This window comes from Stylophora pistillata, chromosome 1 (assembly GCF_964205215.1).
Source record: "Stylophora pistillata chromosome 1, jaStyPist1.2, whole genome shotgun sequence".
Classification (NCBI taxonomy): domain Eukaryota; kingdom Metazoa; phylum Cnidaria; class Anthozoa; order Scleractinia; family Pocilloporidae; genus Stylophora; species Stylophora pistillata.
The window spans coordinates 46,243-60,023 of record NC_142519.1 but is presented as its reverse complement, the minus strand read 5'-3'; the positions used below and the strand labels follow the sequence as shown (position 1 = coordinate 60,023).

Below are 13,781 nucleotides of genomic sequence, written 5' to 3'. Positions count from 1 at the left end.
AGTTTATCCTCCGAATTAAATAGATCCCAAGTTGCCATAGCCAATCGTTAACCCGATTTTCCATTTTTTCTTTCAATGAATTCTAGAAAAACGGGATGAATTTTGAGAATTCGGCCCACAAGTGACTAGTACCCTAGGTTCCCATATACCATCGTCACCCCAACTTTCCATTTGATCAGTGAATTTCAGAAAAACGAGGTAAATTCTGAGCATTCATGCCACAAGTGGATAATACCCAAAGTTCCCATACGATATATCTTTCAATTTTCAATTTTTTTTCAACAAATTCTAGGAAAACGGGGTAAAATCTAAGAATCCATCCTCCCTGATGAAATAGATCCCAAGTTGCTATATCCAGTCTTCAACCCGATTTTCCATTTCTTTTTTCAATGAATTCAGGAGAAACGGGATTAATTCTGCGAATTCATCCGCAAGTGGCTAACACGCTAAGTTCCCATATGCCATCTTTACCCCGATTTTCCATTTGATCAGTGATCGAATTCGAGAAAAACGGGGTAAATTCTGAGCCTTCATGTTACAGGTGAATAATACCCGAAGTGCCCACATGCTATCTTTATCCCGAATTTCCAATTTTTTTTTTCAGTGAATTTGACAAAAAACGGGGTGAAGTCTAAGCGTTCATCCTCCGAATTAATTAGATCACAAGTTGCCATAGCCAATCTTTAACCCGATTTTCCATTTTTTTATGAATTCTAGAAAATTGGGATAAATTTTACGAATTCATCCGTAAGTGGCTAACACGCTAAGTTTCCATATGCCATCCCCTTTACCTGGTTTTTCCATTTGATCAGCGAATTCTAGAAAAACAGGGTAAATTCTGTGAAATTCATCCTTAAGGTCCTTAAGGTGGAATATATCCTAATGACTTGCCATAGCCATCTTTACCCGATTTTCGATTTGATAATTATGTGAATTTGTCGTAAACTGGGTAAATTATGACAAATCCACCCAAAGTGCAACAAATCCGACAATAATTTAGAAACAGTACTAAAAAAAGAGCAGCTTAAAACAGCGGAACTGGACCGTAATGAAATTTAGAGACAGAACTAAAGAAAGTACAGCTAAAATCAGCGGAACCGTAATAAAATCACATCACAATCTACTATTTCAAATTTCACAATCTACTACTTCAGATTTTTGCCATACAGCAAAAACCTACGATATTCGAAACAATCAACTGAAGGCCAAACTTTTGTGATTGAAGGAAGACTTCGTGACGCAGACAAATTATCACAAGTTTGACCTCTCAGTCGATCTCACCTCCGGCATATCAGCGAAGCGTCAAAAATATATAATTTTATGCCGACGAACCATAATATATGATCTTCAACCATTCAACCAACATATCACCAAACTTGGAAGGACAGGGGTAAGTAAGGTCTGTTATTAGTTATCAATCTTAAGAGGCTTCTTTTGGAAAGGATATGTCTGCACTCATATCTAATTTATCCCAACTTGGAAGCAGTTCCACAGTAACAAATTTAATGCTTGAAAGTGGTAGAAGAAGTGCAAGTCTCATTATTATTTACTATTACTATGATAATAGCTAATTTTTTTAAACCTCAGTTATATCAGATGTATTTTTCATGTTAATTTTGTTGTTTAATTTTTCTCTTGCTTTCTTTCTTTGGCTTCTGTTTTAGAAATCCTTTGACACACCAATATTGTTGAACCTTAACCAAATGAAGGCGGCCAAAAAAGTGATCTTTGGAGTTTGTAAAGAATACATGGATGTGAAAAAGGTGCCTTCTCCTTTACAAGGTTATCAGGTGGATTTGTTTCCTGTTTTGGAGTTGATTGTCTGCAAGCAAAGGCTGCATAATGTGTGCTCACCAACTCTCAAACTTCTGATGAAGATAGATGGAAGACCCTTTTGTGGTAAATACTGACTGTCAGGTTTAAGTCTGCTGCCATAAATCATAAAAAAATACCTTATCTCGGATTAAGTGTGTGGTTGCGCATAATTTTTGTTCCCATGAATGAGAATGAAATAATAACCATTTCTATTATCATTTTTTTATGATCAGGTAGAAATCAGGTATTGGTAGGTCTGGTTCCCCGTCTTAACCCTGTTTACGACATACAGAGTGCAAAGTCTGTTTACCCACTGGCCATTGCGAATCGTAAAGAAAACAGGTTCATCATTAATTTCTATTATTTTATGTTACTAAAATACTTTTTCTCCTTTGCTTGACGTGGTTACAAAGTTTTTAATTTGCACAGTAGAGACACTTTCTTGTAAAGCTTTCCTTACTGAAAGCCTATAGTTTTATAGAACACATATGTTACAGTTTTCATAGTTGTATTGTTGACTCAATTTCCAGTACTGGCTCTAAGATCTGACAAATGTAATATGCACAAATACACACACACACACACACACACACAAAAATACCCACACATTATGAATTAAACAGAAAGAGGAAAAAAACTGCAAATCCTTTTGCATTATAAGAACATTACCCCAACATAAGCTCTGAATAAACAACAAGTTTCATCAGTTGTCTTCATGCCTAATGTTATTTTGATAGGGAAAGCCTGAAGGTACTTTTAAAGGATCTAAATGAACAAAAGAGAATCATCAAGAACCAAGGAATTTTTGTTGATGGCATGAAGTTCAATGTAGAATTTGATGGTAAGATGTTTCTATCATTTTGTTACATAATGGTTATTTGCAAGAACATTAACCTTAATCTTTTTAAAAGGCAGGATGCTGACTTTCTTTTTAGAAACTTAATTGAGGGTTTTTTTTTTTTCATTATCAGTGAACATTATTTTAAACAGTAAGTTAATTTTCTACATGTACCGGGGGTATGTCATATCATAATTCTTTATTGCTGTTGTTTTTTTGTCATATCTTAGTTTCATTTGACTACAAAACACTGATCCTTCTTTTGGTAAAGAAAGGGGATCTTGATTTTCAACTTGGTGGTCGAGGGGTAGATGTAGAATTCTGCTTTATATGCAATGCAATCAGGGTTAGTATTTGTGTTGGTGTACATGTGAATCAATGAGCATTTTTTAGTTGTAGTTCATCAGTTACAATACACAAGCTACAGTCCTCTCTAATAATGCAACCAAAAAAGTTTGTATGATAATATTAATTTATTTTGAGGTAATTTCATTTCCCATTAGGGTTGCAAATGTCATGAAGTGGCCCCAGATGAAGCCTGCCTAGAATGCCTACGAAGCAAGTGTAACATAGGCAGGTATACTTTAAGTTTAGCCATTCATGATCATTAAATAATGCACAGGCTTATCTAGGAAGTGCTTGAGGCCTTTTGGGTACCAAAGTTGATGCATTGGTAAGAGCAGCTACCTTCCACCATTTATTTATTGCCATGATATTCATAAGACTATGTATTTTTTATTTATAAATAATAATAATAATAATAAACTTTAATAATGTGTCAGGGGTATTTAGCTTGAAGCTATTTGGGGACACAACTTGGAACGTTGGTTTTTGCGGAGGGAGGAAAACCGGAGGACCCGGAGAAAAACCCGCAGAGCAAGGATGAGAACCAACAAACTCAACCCACATGTGACACCAGGTTCAGGAATTGAACCCAGGCCACAGTGGTGGGAGGCGATTGCTCTCACCACTACGCCATCCCTTCTCCTCTTGGGGTCCCATTTACAATAAAATTATTGTAAATGCACCATTGTTGTCCATAATTTGCAGATCAACTGGAATCCGGGATGATCTCCTTTTTCTCCTTGATGAAGAGCTTACTAGCATTCAGTTGTGTGCACTACATATGAAGATGCGCAATACAGAGCAGCTGCTTGCATCCATTGGTCTGATTGCCTACAAGATTGGTTCACTTCCAGAAGCCAATCAAGCCCTGAAGTGCTTTGGCTCAGAGTCTTTTCATGGTGATAGAATTTCTGTTAAGAAGAAGAGTGGTCAGGAGTCTGCTATTTCAAAGCAGAATATTCATGTCAGCTCTATGTCAGGTACATGAGTGGTCAAATTATTGGCTTTGTGTGTATTTTACAATTGATTCACTTTGTGGGTATATCTATTATTTTTCCCATTGTGATAAAACACATTTCAGGTCCAACAGAATTTGAAATTCTTCAAAACCTTGAAGAGATTGTGGGATTCTCCCTTCCGCTGGACAAGTTGAAGCTCTCCTACACAGCTGTAAATACAGCTAAAAATTTTATTCTTAATTGTGTTACATTTTGTCAGTCCCGTGTTGATGTAAGTCTTTGATACCAGAGGTGGCATTGGCAAGTACCTTCACTTGTGGTTAAACAGTTCTTGTTTATTTTTCTTTAAATTATGAGGTGTGGTTTACATTGTGCAGCGCCCAGATGTTTTGTCGGAGAGCGCTTTTGAAATGGGCACCAGTACTTGCTTCCTTTTCAATTTCACAGTATGCGCTAATTACCTTTCTTATTTAGTACTTAGTATTTATTACCTTTCCTATTAATCGTATGTAGAAGTCTATACTTTTGGGTGGCACACCCTAAAGTGCAGTATAACCCAGCATTTTTGTATTTTTACACTCTTTCTATCATCTTATTAAGTAGACTGTAATTTAAGGTGGCACACCCAAAAGTACAGTATAACCCAGTATTTTTGTCTTTTTATACTCTTTTTATGATTGTAGTCAATAGACTGTACTTTAAGGTGGCACACCCAAAAGTGCAGTATAACCCAGCATTTTTGTATTTTTACACTCTTTCTATGGTTGTACTCAATAGGCTGTACTTTAAGGTGGCACACCCAAGAGTGCAGTATAACCCAGCATTTTTGTATTTTTAAACTCTTTATATGATCGTAGTCAGTAGTCTGTACTTTAAGGTGGCACACCCAAAAGTGCAGTGTAACCCAGCATTATTGTATTTTTACACTCTTTCTATGATCATATTCAAGAGGCTGTACTTTAAGGTGGCACACCCAAAAGTGCAGTATAACCCAGCATTTTTGTATTTTTACACTCTTTCCAGGATCATAGTCAAAAGGCTGTACTTTAAGGTGGCACACCCAAAAGTGCTGTATAACCCAGCATTTCTCTATTTTTAAACTCTTTATATGATTGTAGTCAGTAGTCTGTACATTAAGGTGGCACACCCAAAAGTGCAGTGTAACCCAGCACTTTTGTACTTTTACACTCTTTCTATGATTGTAGTCAATAGGCTGTACTTTAAGGTGGCACACCCAAAAGTGCAGTATAACCCAGCATTTTTGTATTTTTAAATTCTTTATATGATCATAGTCTAGTCTGTACTTTAAGGTTGCACACCCAAAAGTGCAGTTTAATCCAGCATTTTTTGTACTTTTACACTCTTTCTCTGATCATAGTCAATAGGCTGTACATTCAGGTGGCACACCCAAAAGTGCAGTATAACCCAGCATTTCTGTATTTTGAAATTCTTTATATGATCGTAGTCAGTAGTCTGTACTTTAAGGTGGCACACCCAGAAGTGCAGTATAACCCAACATTTCTGTATTTTTAAATTCTTTTTATGATCGTAGTCAGTAGTCTGCACTCTAAGGTGGCACACCCAAAAGTGCAGTATAACCCACCATTTCTGTATTTTGAAATTCTTTATATGATCGTAGTCTGTACTTTAAGGTGGCACACCCAAAAGTGCAGTATAACCGAGCATTTCTGTATTTTGAAATTCTTTATATGATCGTAGTCAGTAGTCTCTACTTTAAGATGGCACACCCAAAAGTGCAGTATAACCCAGCATCTCTGTATTTTGAAATTCTTTACATGATCGTAGTCAGTAGTCTGTACTTTAAGGTGGCACACCCAGAAGTGCAGTATAACCCAGCATTTCTGTATTTTGAAATTCTTTATATGATCGTAGTCAGTAGTCTGTACTTTAAGGTGGCACACCCAAAAGTGCAGTATAACCCAGCATTTCTGTATTTTGAAATTCTTTATATGATCGTAGTCAGTAGTCTGTACTTTAAGGTGGCACACCCAGAAGTGCAGTATAACCCAGCATTTCTGTATTTTGAAATTCTTTTTATGATCGTAGTCAGTAGTCTGCACTCTAAGGTGGCACACCCAAAAGTGCAGTATAACCCAGCATTTCTGTATTTTGAAATTCTTTATATGATCGTAGTCAGTAGTCTGTACTTTAAGGTGGCACACCCAAAAGTGCAGTATAACCCAGCATTTCTGTATTTTGAAATTCTTTATATGATCGTAGTCAGTAGTCTGTACTTTAAGGTGGCACACCCAAAAGTGCAGTATAACCCAGCATTTCTGTATTTTGAAATTCTTTATATGATCGTAGTCAGTAGTCTGTACTTTAAGGTGGCACACCCAGAAGTGCAGTATAACCCAGCATTTCTGTATTTTGAAATTCTTTTTATGATCGTAGTCAGTAGTCTGCACTCTAAGGTGGCACACCCAAAAGTGCAGTATAACCCAGCATTTCTGTATTTTGAAATTCTTTTTATGATCGTAGTCAGTAGTCTGTACTTTAAGGTGGCACACCCAGAAGTGCAGTATAACCCAACATTTCTGTATTTTGAAATTCTTTTTATGATCGTAGTCAGTAGTCTGCACTCTAAGGTGGCACACCCAAAAGTGCAGTATAACCCAGCATTTCTGTATTTTGAAATTCTTTATATGATCGTAGTCTGTACTTTAAGGTGGCACACCCAAAAGTGCAGTATAACCCAGCATTTCTGTATTTTGAAATTCTTTATATGATCGTAGTCAGTAGTCTCTACTTTAAGGTGGCACACCCAAAAGTGCAGTATAACCCAGCATTTCTGTATTTTGAAATTCTTTATATGATCGTAGTCAGTAGTCTGTACTTTAAGGTGGCACACCCAAAAGTGCAGTATAACCCAGCATTTCTGTATTTTGAAATTCTTTATATGATCGTAGTCAGTAGTCTGTACTTTAAGGTGGCACACCCAAAAGTGCAGTATAACCCAGCATTTCTGTATTTTGAAATTCTTTATATGATCGTAGTCAGTAGTCTGTACTTTAAGGTGGCACACCCAGAAGTGCAGTATAACCCAGCATTTCTGTATTTTTAAATTCTTTTTATGATCGTAGTCAGTAGTCTGCACTCTAAGGTGGCACACCCAAAAGTGCAGTATAACCCAGCATTTCTGTATTTTGAAATTCTTTATATTATCGTAGTCAGTAGTCTGTACTTTAAGGTGGCACACCCAAAAGTGCAGTATAACCCAGCATTTCTGTATTTTGAAATTCCTTATATGATCGTAGTCAGTAGTCTGTACTTTAAGGTGGCACACCCAAAAGTGCAGTATAACCCAGCATTTCTGTATTTTGAAATTCTTTATATTATCGTAGTCAGTAGTCTGTACTTTAAGGTGGCACACCCAAAAGTGCAGTATAACCCAGCATTTCTGTATTTTGAAATTCTTTATATGATCGTAGTCAGTAGTCTGTACTTTAAGGTGGCACACCCAAAAGTGCAGTATAACCCAGCATCTCTGTATTTTGAAATTCTTTATATGATCGTAGTCAGTAGTCTGTACTTTAAGGTGGCACACCCAAAACTGCAGTATAACCCAGCAATTCTGTATTTTTAAATTCTTTATATGATCGTAGTCAGTAGTCTGTACTTTAAGGTGGCACACCCAAAAGTGCAGTATAACCCAGCAATTCTGTATTCTTAAACTCTGTATATAATCATAGTCATTAGGCTGTACTTTAAGTGGCACACCCAGAGACGCCCGTTCGTCAACAAGAAAAATTCCAGCGCATTTGAAGTTTGGATGGCCGAGGGGTTGGCGCTTATTCAAGGAAATACGGTATATAGATTACTTGAGGCTATGCGCGTTATTTTGTGTTGTTGCATAATTCATGTTATCTCGTATTGCCCAGTTTGTCAGGAAATCAGTCGTTGTCGTGTGTTTACGTCCTACGAAAACGTTGCATCGGAAATTTCATGATCCAGCTTCGCAAAGAAATGTACCAGCTTTTGTTTTGCCTTGATTTATTCATTGAGTTTTTTTTTCACAGCATTTTGTGTTTTGAAGTTCTCTTCCCGTCGCGGTTTGCAGGGCACCTTCTAGCAGTAAATGAAACTGTTTTTCAAATTTGTGTCTCAAATGACCATTTATTATTGTCGCTCTGCTGTAGATAGGTGAAGAGCTCAAAGAGCAGAACAGTTTGAGTCACAAGAATTTCTTCACGTTATATATCCCAGAAGCACTTAGGTATTACTCTGAATGCCAGGACTTCAGCCTGGGTGAACCAGAAAGGATAGAAAACACTTCCCTATTTTAACCATGAATGAAAACCTAAGTATGTTATATATCCCAGTAGCATTAAGGCATTACAATGAATGCCAGGACTTCTGCCTGGGTGAACCAATAAGGATAGGCAACAATTCCCCGTGATTGTCAAAGAAACTAAGTATGTTATGTATTCCAGAAGCACTAAGGCATTACTCTTAATATCAGGACTTCAGCCTGGGTGAACCTGAAAAGATAGACAACACTTCCCTATATTAACCATGACTGAAAAGCTAAGTATGTTATATATCCCTGAAGCACTCAGGCATTAATTACACTAAATACCAGGACTTCAGCCTGTGTGAACCAGAAAGGATAGACAACACTTCCCTATAATATTCGTGAATGAAAAACTAAGTATGTCATGTGTCCTAGAAGCGTTCAGGCATTACTCTGAATGCCAGGACTTCAGCCTGATTTTCATTCATGATTAATATAGGGAAGTGTCGTCTATCCTTTCTGGTTCACTCAGGCGGGTAAGGTAACGAATCTGATCCAACCGACGCGTCGGCCGACACGTTGGCCGGATGTTATAGAGAGACTCTGCCTCGCTGGTACTTTCGCTTGGCTCCAAACTTCGACTCGTCGATCTCCACTGTTTTTCCTACACCTCCGATCTTCATGTCAGCGTTCATAATTTTCGTCGAACATACCGTTCGTAAGTCGCTCAGCGCACGGATCACTGTAGGCTTTGAAAGGCTAGTCAGTCTGGCGATGTTACTTCCAGAAGCCTTGATAGCCCACAGGAACATTAGATGAAGCCACGTACTCAGCGGGATGTTGGAACCTTCGAAAAACGAGCCTGACCTTATAGAAAGCCAGGTTCGACAGCGGCTGTTTGTACAGCATCGGTGGTGTGTCGGTCGACGCGTCGGTTGGATCAGATTCGTTACCTTTACCGCCAGGACTTCAGCCTGGGTAAACCAGAAAGGATAGACAACACTTCGCTATATTAACCATGAATGAAAAGCTAAGTATGTTATATATCCCTGAAGCACTCAGGCATTACATTGAATGCCAGGAATTCAACCTGGGTGAACCAGAAAGGAAAGACAACATTTCCCTCTATTAACCGTGAATGGAAAACTAAGTTTGCTATATATCCCAGAAGCCCTCTGGCATTACGCTGAATGCTATATTAATCAAAGAAATATGACAAATAAATATATATCTCAGAAGTGATCAGGCAACACTAAACAAAAGATTATTATTACAGGATTAAACTTCAAGAAAATAGATTTCTTTAAAAGAAAACAATGTTGACTGTGCCCTACTACAATGGGTGCACACAATTTAAAAATTTAACTGTTATACATTGCATGCAGAGCACATAAATTGACATCACATGGTTCCTCTTCAAGGGGAAAGAGCAAGTCATCTCTTAACCCTGTCCATCTGAAACAGAGAGAAAAAAAAATCAGTGAATTTAGTTTCCACCTTTGTAATCCAAACCTACCATATTTCTGCTGGTAACTGTCTGTCAAACTGAGTATCCCAAGTGAGATTTAAAGACATGGGTTCCAAATAGAAAGTGAAGTACCATACTGCAAGCTGGACGTGTTTATGCTTGTCAATACGGAAATGCAGAGTTGTACCTACCCCCCAATATTTGCTTTGCTCTTTGGGAAACACTCAGCCCAGGCTTTCCCTCGAGGAACATCAGGACAGGCACATTCCTATCAATAAAGGGCACCTACGACTTAATAATGAATGAACTTGGCTAAAGTCATATAATATTCACTATTATTTGTAGATATATAATCACTGTTCACCACAGATAAAATATGTTCATGTTTGTGGACAGATTTCTGCCTTTCCATAAAGTCAAGAAAGCCAAGAAAGCTGTCTTGAATTGATTACAAATAAATTACATCACAAATACCGATAACCTGAAAATGTTTTGTGTTACTGTATAATTCTGCTATGATGCATGTCATTTAGCAATTGCAGGTATAACCTACCTTAATAACTTTGCAGAATACACAGCACTGTGTCCAATCCGGCCTCGCTGGCAAAGTCCATTGATATATTTGTTAGCATCACCACCTTTTTGCTTGAGTAGCATAACATGGCTAGACATGTAACATAAAAACATTGCAAAACTAAAAAAATATGAAGAGTCAAGATTGGCAGACAAATAACCTGGAAATTTAACGTAGGTACTAAAAGTTGGAATCACCTGAAACCAACGATGAAACCACCTGAAATTTACTTAGGCAGTGGAAGTTAAAGCCACCATTCATCAGCTATATTCTGTCATTTGCAGTAAAATACCTTGCAAAAAATCCACATATATTTCACACTTGCAATAACGAAGTCAGTGAAATTCTAGGTCACGCTATAAATTCGTCTCTGATTAAAAAGAAACACAATGTTCAAAATTTCCTTAGGAAGTTTGAAAATCTTTAGGCCTTCCTGGGCTTTTTCATATATAATTTGCTTAATCCCGTTGAAAAAACTTCACGTATTTCTTTCGATTTAAAACAGTTTCTTCTTTGCATTCGCGATCGCATGTTGTTATTGTCACGCAAGTGCTTTGTCAAGAAATGAATTCGCATACTCCCGTGCACTCCCAGCCATTCGTAGAGCTAATTGAGTGTGTTTTCAACAAGAACAATGGAATGTTTCCTTGAAGACCTGTTTGTGGTGCCTATTCTGTACTGTGAGGCATTATATACGATATCCGTAAGCCGGGCTCCCTGTGGATAAACTCGATTGTTAACACTTATTTTCTGATGTCACCCGTAATTTTTTAGGTGCTTTCATGTTGTTTTAAACTGTTTCGAGATATTTTCAGGTAATTTCAGATGGTTTCCTTGGGGGTTTCAGGTGGTTTCATCGGTGGTTTCAGATGGTTTCAGGTGGTTTCAGTTGATTCCAACTTAAAGTACCTACGGGAAATTTAACTTTAAATGCATCTTCCATCAACCGCTATAAGCTGCAAAATCAAACTCAGGCACTTTGCTGGATCTTTAATGAAATTTAATGGTATTGAGTTCTGATACACCACAAAACCAACATTCACAACAAAACAAGGCAGCAAATACACTTAGCCGGTTTATGACGTCACTCCATAGCAACCAGCCTTTTCGAATATTTGAACTTCTGTTTACCTGAATCTCGTGATGACTCTTCAAATGGATATTTTTCTGACTACCAATACGTTTAAAAGTTGTCTGTGCCAAAAACGGCCTTGAATATTGAGCCCGCCTACGTCTTGCATCGTCTCCAAGCGCCCTCCGAAGCATTGTTGATCTTGAATAATTTACATCTAAAACGGTTGTTAATCGTGGTCGCTTGACATTACTTTCCATTTCTTCTTTAGAATTAGCCTTAAGCATGATAAGTCCGCTCTCGTTGCCTACCTGTTTTGTATCCAGATTTGGAGAAAATGATTTTTATCTATCAAGTTTGTCTCAGTCACATTTGGTCCACCATTGATGCCAGGCAGAACTTAAGCCAGATTACCCGCTTTCTTCTGCTGTCGCTTTCGCTTTCTCCATTCTCTACTTTGTTTAGGTTTCTCCTTGGGAGTATTTTTTCGCGATTTTACCTCCTGTTTATTTGGTATTTCCAGCTTAGTGGAGGCCTCAAGGTCCGCCGACATTTTATTAATGTATTTCCAAGGAAGAAGAGCGAATTAGTTGAAACAGTACGTGCATCCGATCTCGTAATTTCCAAAAACTTTATTGTTGTGGTGAAAAATGAGAGCCGTCTTATTGAAACTTGATGACAATATAAGCCGGCAAAGAAAACACTGTAAAAGGAATTATCTGTCACATCGATGTCAGCAGCAACAAGATTATGACGCCTTACAGGAAAGCTACCTGGAGCGCTCAAAAAGCCCCATACATTTTCTTAGACTTTTAGTCTAAGAAAATGTATGGGACTTTCCGGGATACTTGCAGTGCAGACGATTTGCGTCCCCTCATGCTATAAACAGTCGTTGGGTCATACTCTGGGTTTCACCCTTTTGATGATTTTCGTTGTCATATGCTGAGCACATTTGCAATATCCTGTTCCCTGCTCTCTTTAACTGCTAATCTCTCTTTCCCCCTGCTATGTTTCGATGATTTTATGTGCTGCTGAATAATTGTCTTCTCTAGCCCAACCTTCTCTCTACAACCAGTACAAAATAACGTACCTGCAGATTCCTTGAAGTTTTCTTCTGGAAATTCCGTTAAACGCTGACGAATACTCACGTTAGAGTTGCTGGTTCCCTTTGGATGCACAAAACGCTTTCCACTGTGCTGTAAATTACATGGAACCTTTCGTTTCCTAGCCAAGTCTGAAGCAGTCGGGGCTTTCAAGGCATCAATTATACTTGTCTTTGTCTTTGTACCGGTGGCGGGTCAGCCTTGTCAGGATTGTTAGCTGACTGAGACTGAGATGACATCAATGACACAGAGCAAACGAAGGCGTTACACTGGTCACGAAGAAAATAAACATGGCCGCATTTTGAGTCTTGAAAGGTAAAACCGCTGACTTGTCCTCAGTCTCCACTCAGCTGTATTAGGTTTTTTCCTGAATTAAAAGCGGGACTGAAAGAGGTTAATTTCTATTTTATTTTCTTGCAAAAGATTAATTTTCCGGGAAAATGCCACTTAAATGCTCGAATAATGCTCAATGCTTTTACCTCACTAAAATGCTCGAAAAAATGCTAGCATAATGTAGAAAAGCCTAGACATAACTGCAACGGAGTCTCTTAACCAGTCCCAAGCCGCGTGTCGCTCTATAGATCACAGGATGTGATTGGCCATTGTATCACATATAACGTCAGAGGACATATCTACAACAAGAGGACATAAGTTTAACGGTACTGTACAACGGTTTGCTCTGTTTCCATAGCTCAAAGTGCCCTTGCACGTGAGGTGCCTGGGAATGAAATTAAATGACTGGAATATAATTAGCGCCGAACTACCGACGATTTACGACTCCGAACGGTCCCTGTTCTTGCTGTGAACAAATTTTAAGTCTGTGGTTTGAGTTAAGAGAAAACATCTGGCTTAGTAAACATCACATGCAGCATAGTTCTGTCGCTTTAAGGTTTATTTTCGCCGATAGAAAAGAAATCAAAGACACTAAACCTCGAGGGCGGTCTCAGCTATGGAAACGAGTAGCTGTGCCAAATGCTGTTTCATGATGGTAAAAGGGTTACAGTCTCAAACCAGGAAGTTCAACGACAACAAGGAGTCAGTGACTGTGGTTTATTTGCCATTGCTTTTGCTACCTCACTCTTCTTTGGAAATGACCCACAAGAAATTACATATGCTCCTGCCCTTCTAAGAAGCCACTTTATTGCATGCTTAGAAGATCACAAGATGATGCCATTTCCAACAACAGACAGAAGGGTGCAAAGGCACCTTTCTGTATCAAAAGCTGTGGTACCAATTTACTGTGCATGCAGGATGCCAAACGATGGTGACGCCTATGTACAATGTCACCACTGCAATGAATTGGTGGCACCTTAAGTGTGTTAACATACCACCCTGGCCCCGGTTGTTCGAAA

General features: G+C 38.3%; 2 protein-coding genes and 1 long non-coding RNA gene across 7 annotated transcripts; 2 read left to right on the top strand and 1 right to left on the bottom strand.

The window, feature by feature from the left end:
• The first annotated feature begins 1,366 nt into the window (after nucleotides 1–1,366).
• Nucleotides 1,367–4,325, top strand: LOC148740682 (uncharacterized). Its single transcript, XM_088746945.1, has 8 exons — nucleotides 1,367–1,390; nucleotides 1,665–1,899; nucleotides 2,049–2,157; nucleotides 2,553–2,656; nucleotides 2,884–2,999; nucleotides 3,157–3,230; nucleotides 3,704–3,978; nucleotides 4,080–4,325. Exons 2-8 carry the CDS (start codon nucleotides 1,704–1,706, stop codon nucleotides 4,238–4,240), a joined length of 1,035 nt encoding a protein of 344 aa, XP_088603071.1. The 5' UTR covers nucleotides 1,367–1,390; nucleotides 1,665–1,703; the 3' UTR covers nucleotides 4,241–4,325.
• Nucleotides 4,326–4,465: 140 nt separating this feature from the next.
• On the top strand, nucleotides 4,466–9,506 carry LOC148740681 (uncharacterized). Its single transcript, XM_088746944.1, has 2 exons — nucleotides 4,466–7,786; nucleotides 7,998–9,506. Exon 1 carries the CDS (start codon nucleotides 5,667–5,669, stop codon nucleotides 6,705–6,707), a length of 1,041 nt encoding a protein of 346 aa, XP_088603070.1. The 5' UTR covers nucleotides 4,466–5,666; the 3' UTR covers nucleotides 6,708–7,786; nucleotides 7,998–9,506.
• LOC148740680 (uncharacterized) lies at nucleotides 9,364–11,927 on the bottom strand. 5 transcript variants are annotated; one of them, XR_015996014.1, is made up of 4 exons: nucleotides 11,741–11,902; nucleotides 10,234–10,344; nucleotides 9,872–9,948; nucleotides 9,364–9,667 (listed from the first exon to the last, which is right to left on the bottom strand). It is a non-coding gene; the product is annotated as an uncharacterized LOC148740680 (long non-coding RNA). The 5 variants fall into 5 exon arrangements; XR_015996012.1 differs by lacking the exon at nucleotides 9,872–9,948 and having other exon boundaries at nucleotides 11,741–11,927; XR_015996011.1 differs by having other exon boundaries at nucleotides 9,364–9,948; nucleotides 11,741–11,908.
• Between the last annotated feature and the right edge of the window lie 1,854 nt (nucleotides 11,928–13,781).

Coding starts and splice junctions, on each gene's coding strand:
- LOC148740682 (XM_088746945.1), top strand. CDS start 1,704: ATGAAGGCGGCCAAAAAAGTGATCTTTGGAGTTTGTAAAGAATACATG. Junction 3,231..3,703: donor AGCAAGTGTAACATAGGCAG/GTATACTTTAAG, acceptor CATAATTTGCAG/ATCAACTGGAATCCGGGATG. Junction 3,979..4,079: donor TCATGTCAGCTCTATGTCAG/GTACATGAGTGG, acceptor AACACATTTCAG/GTCCAACAGAATTTGAAATT.
- LOC148740681 (XM_088746944.1), top strand. CDS start 5,667: ATGATCGTAGTCAGTAGTCTCTACTTTAAGATGGCACACCCAAAAGTG.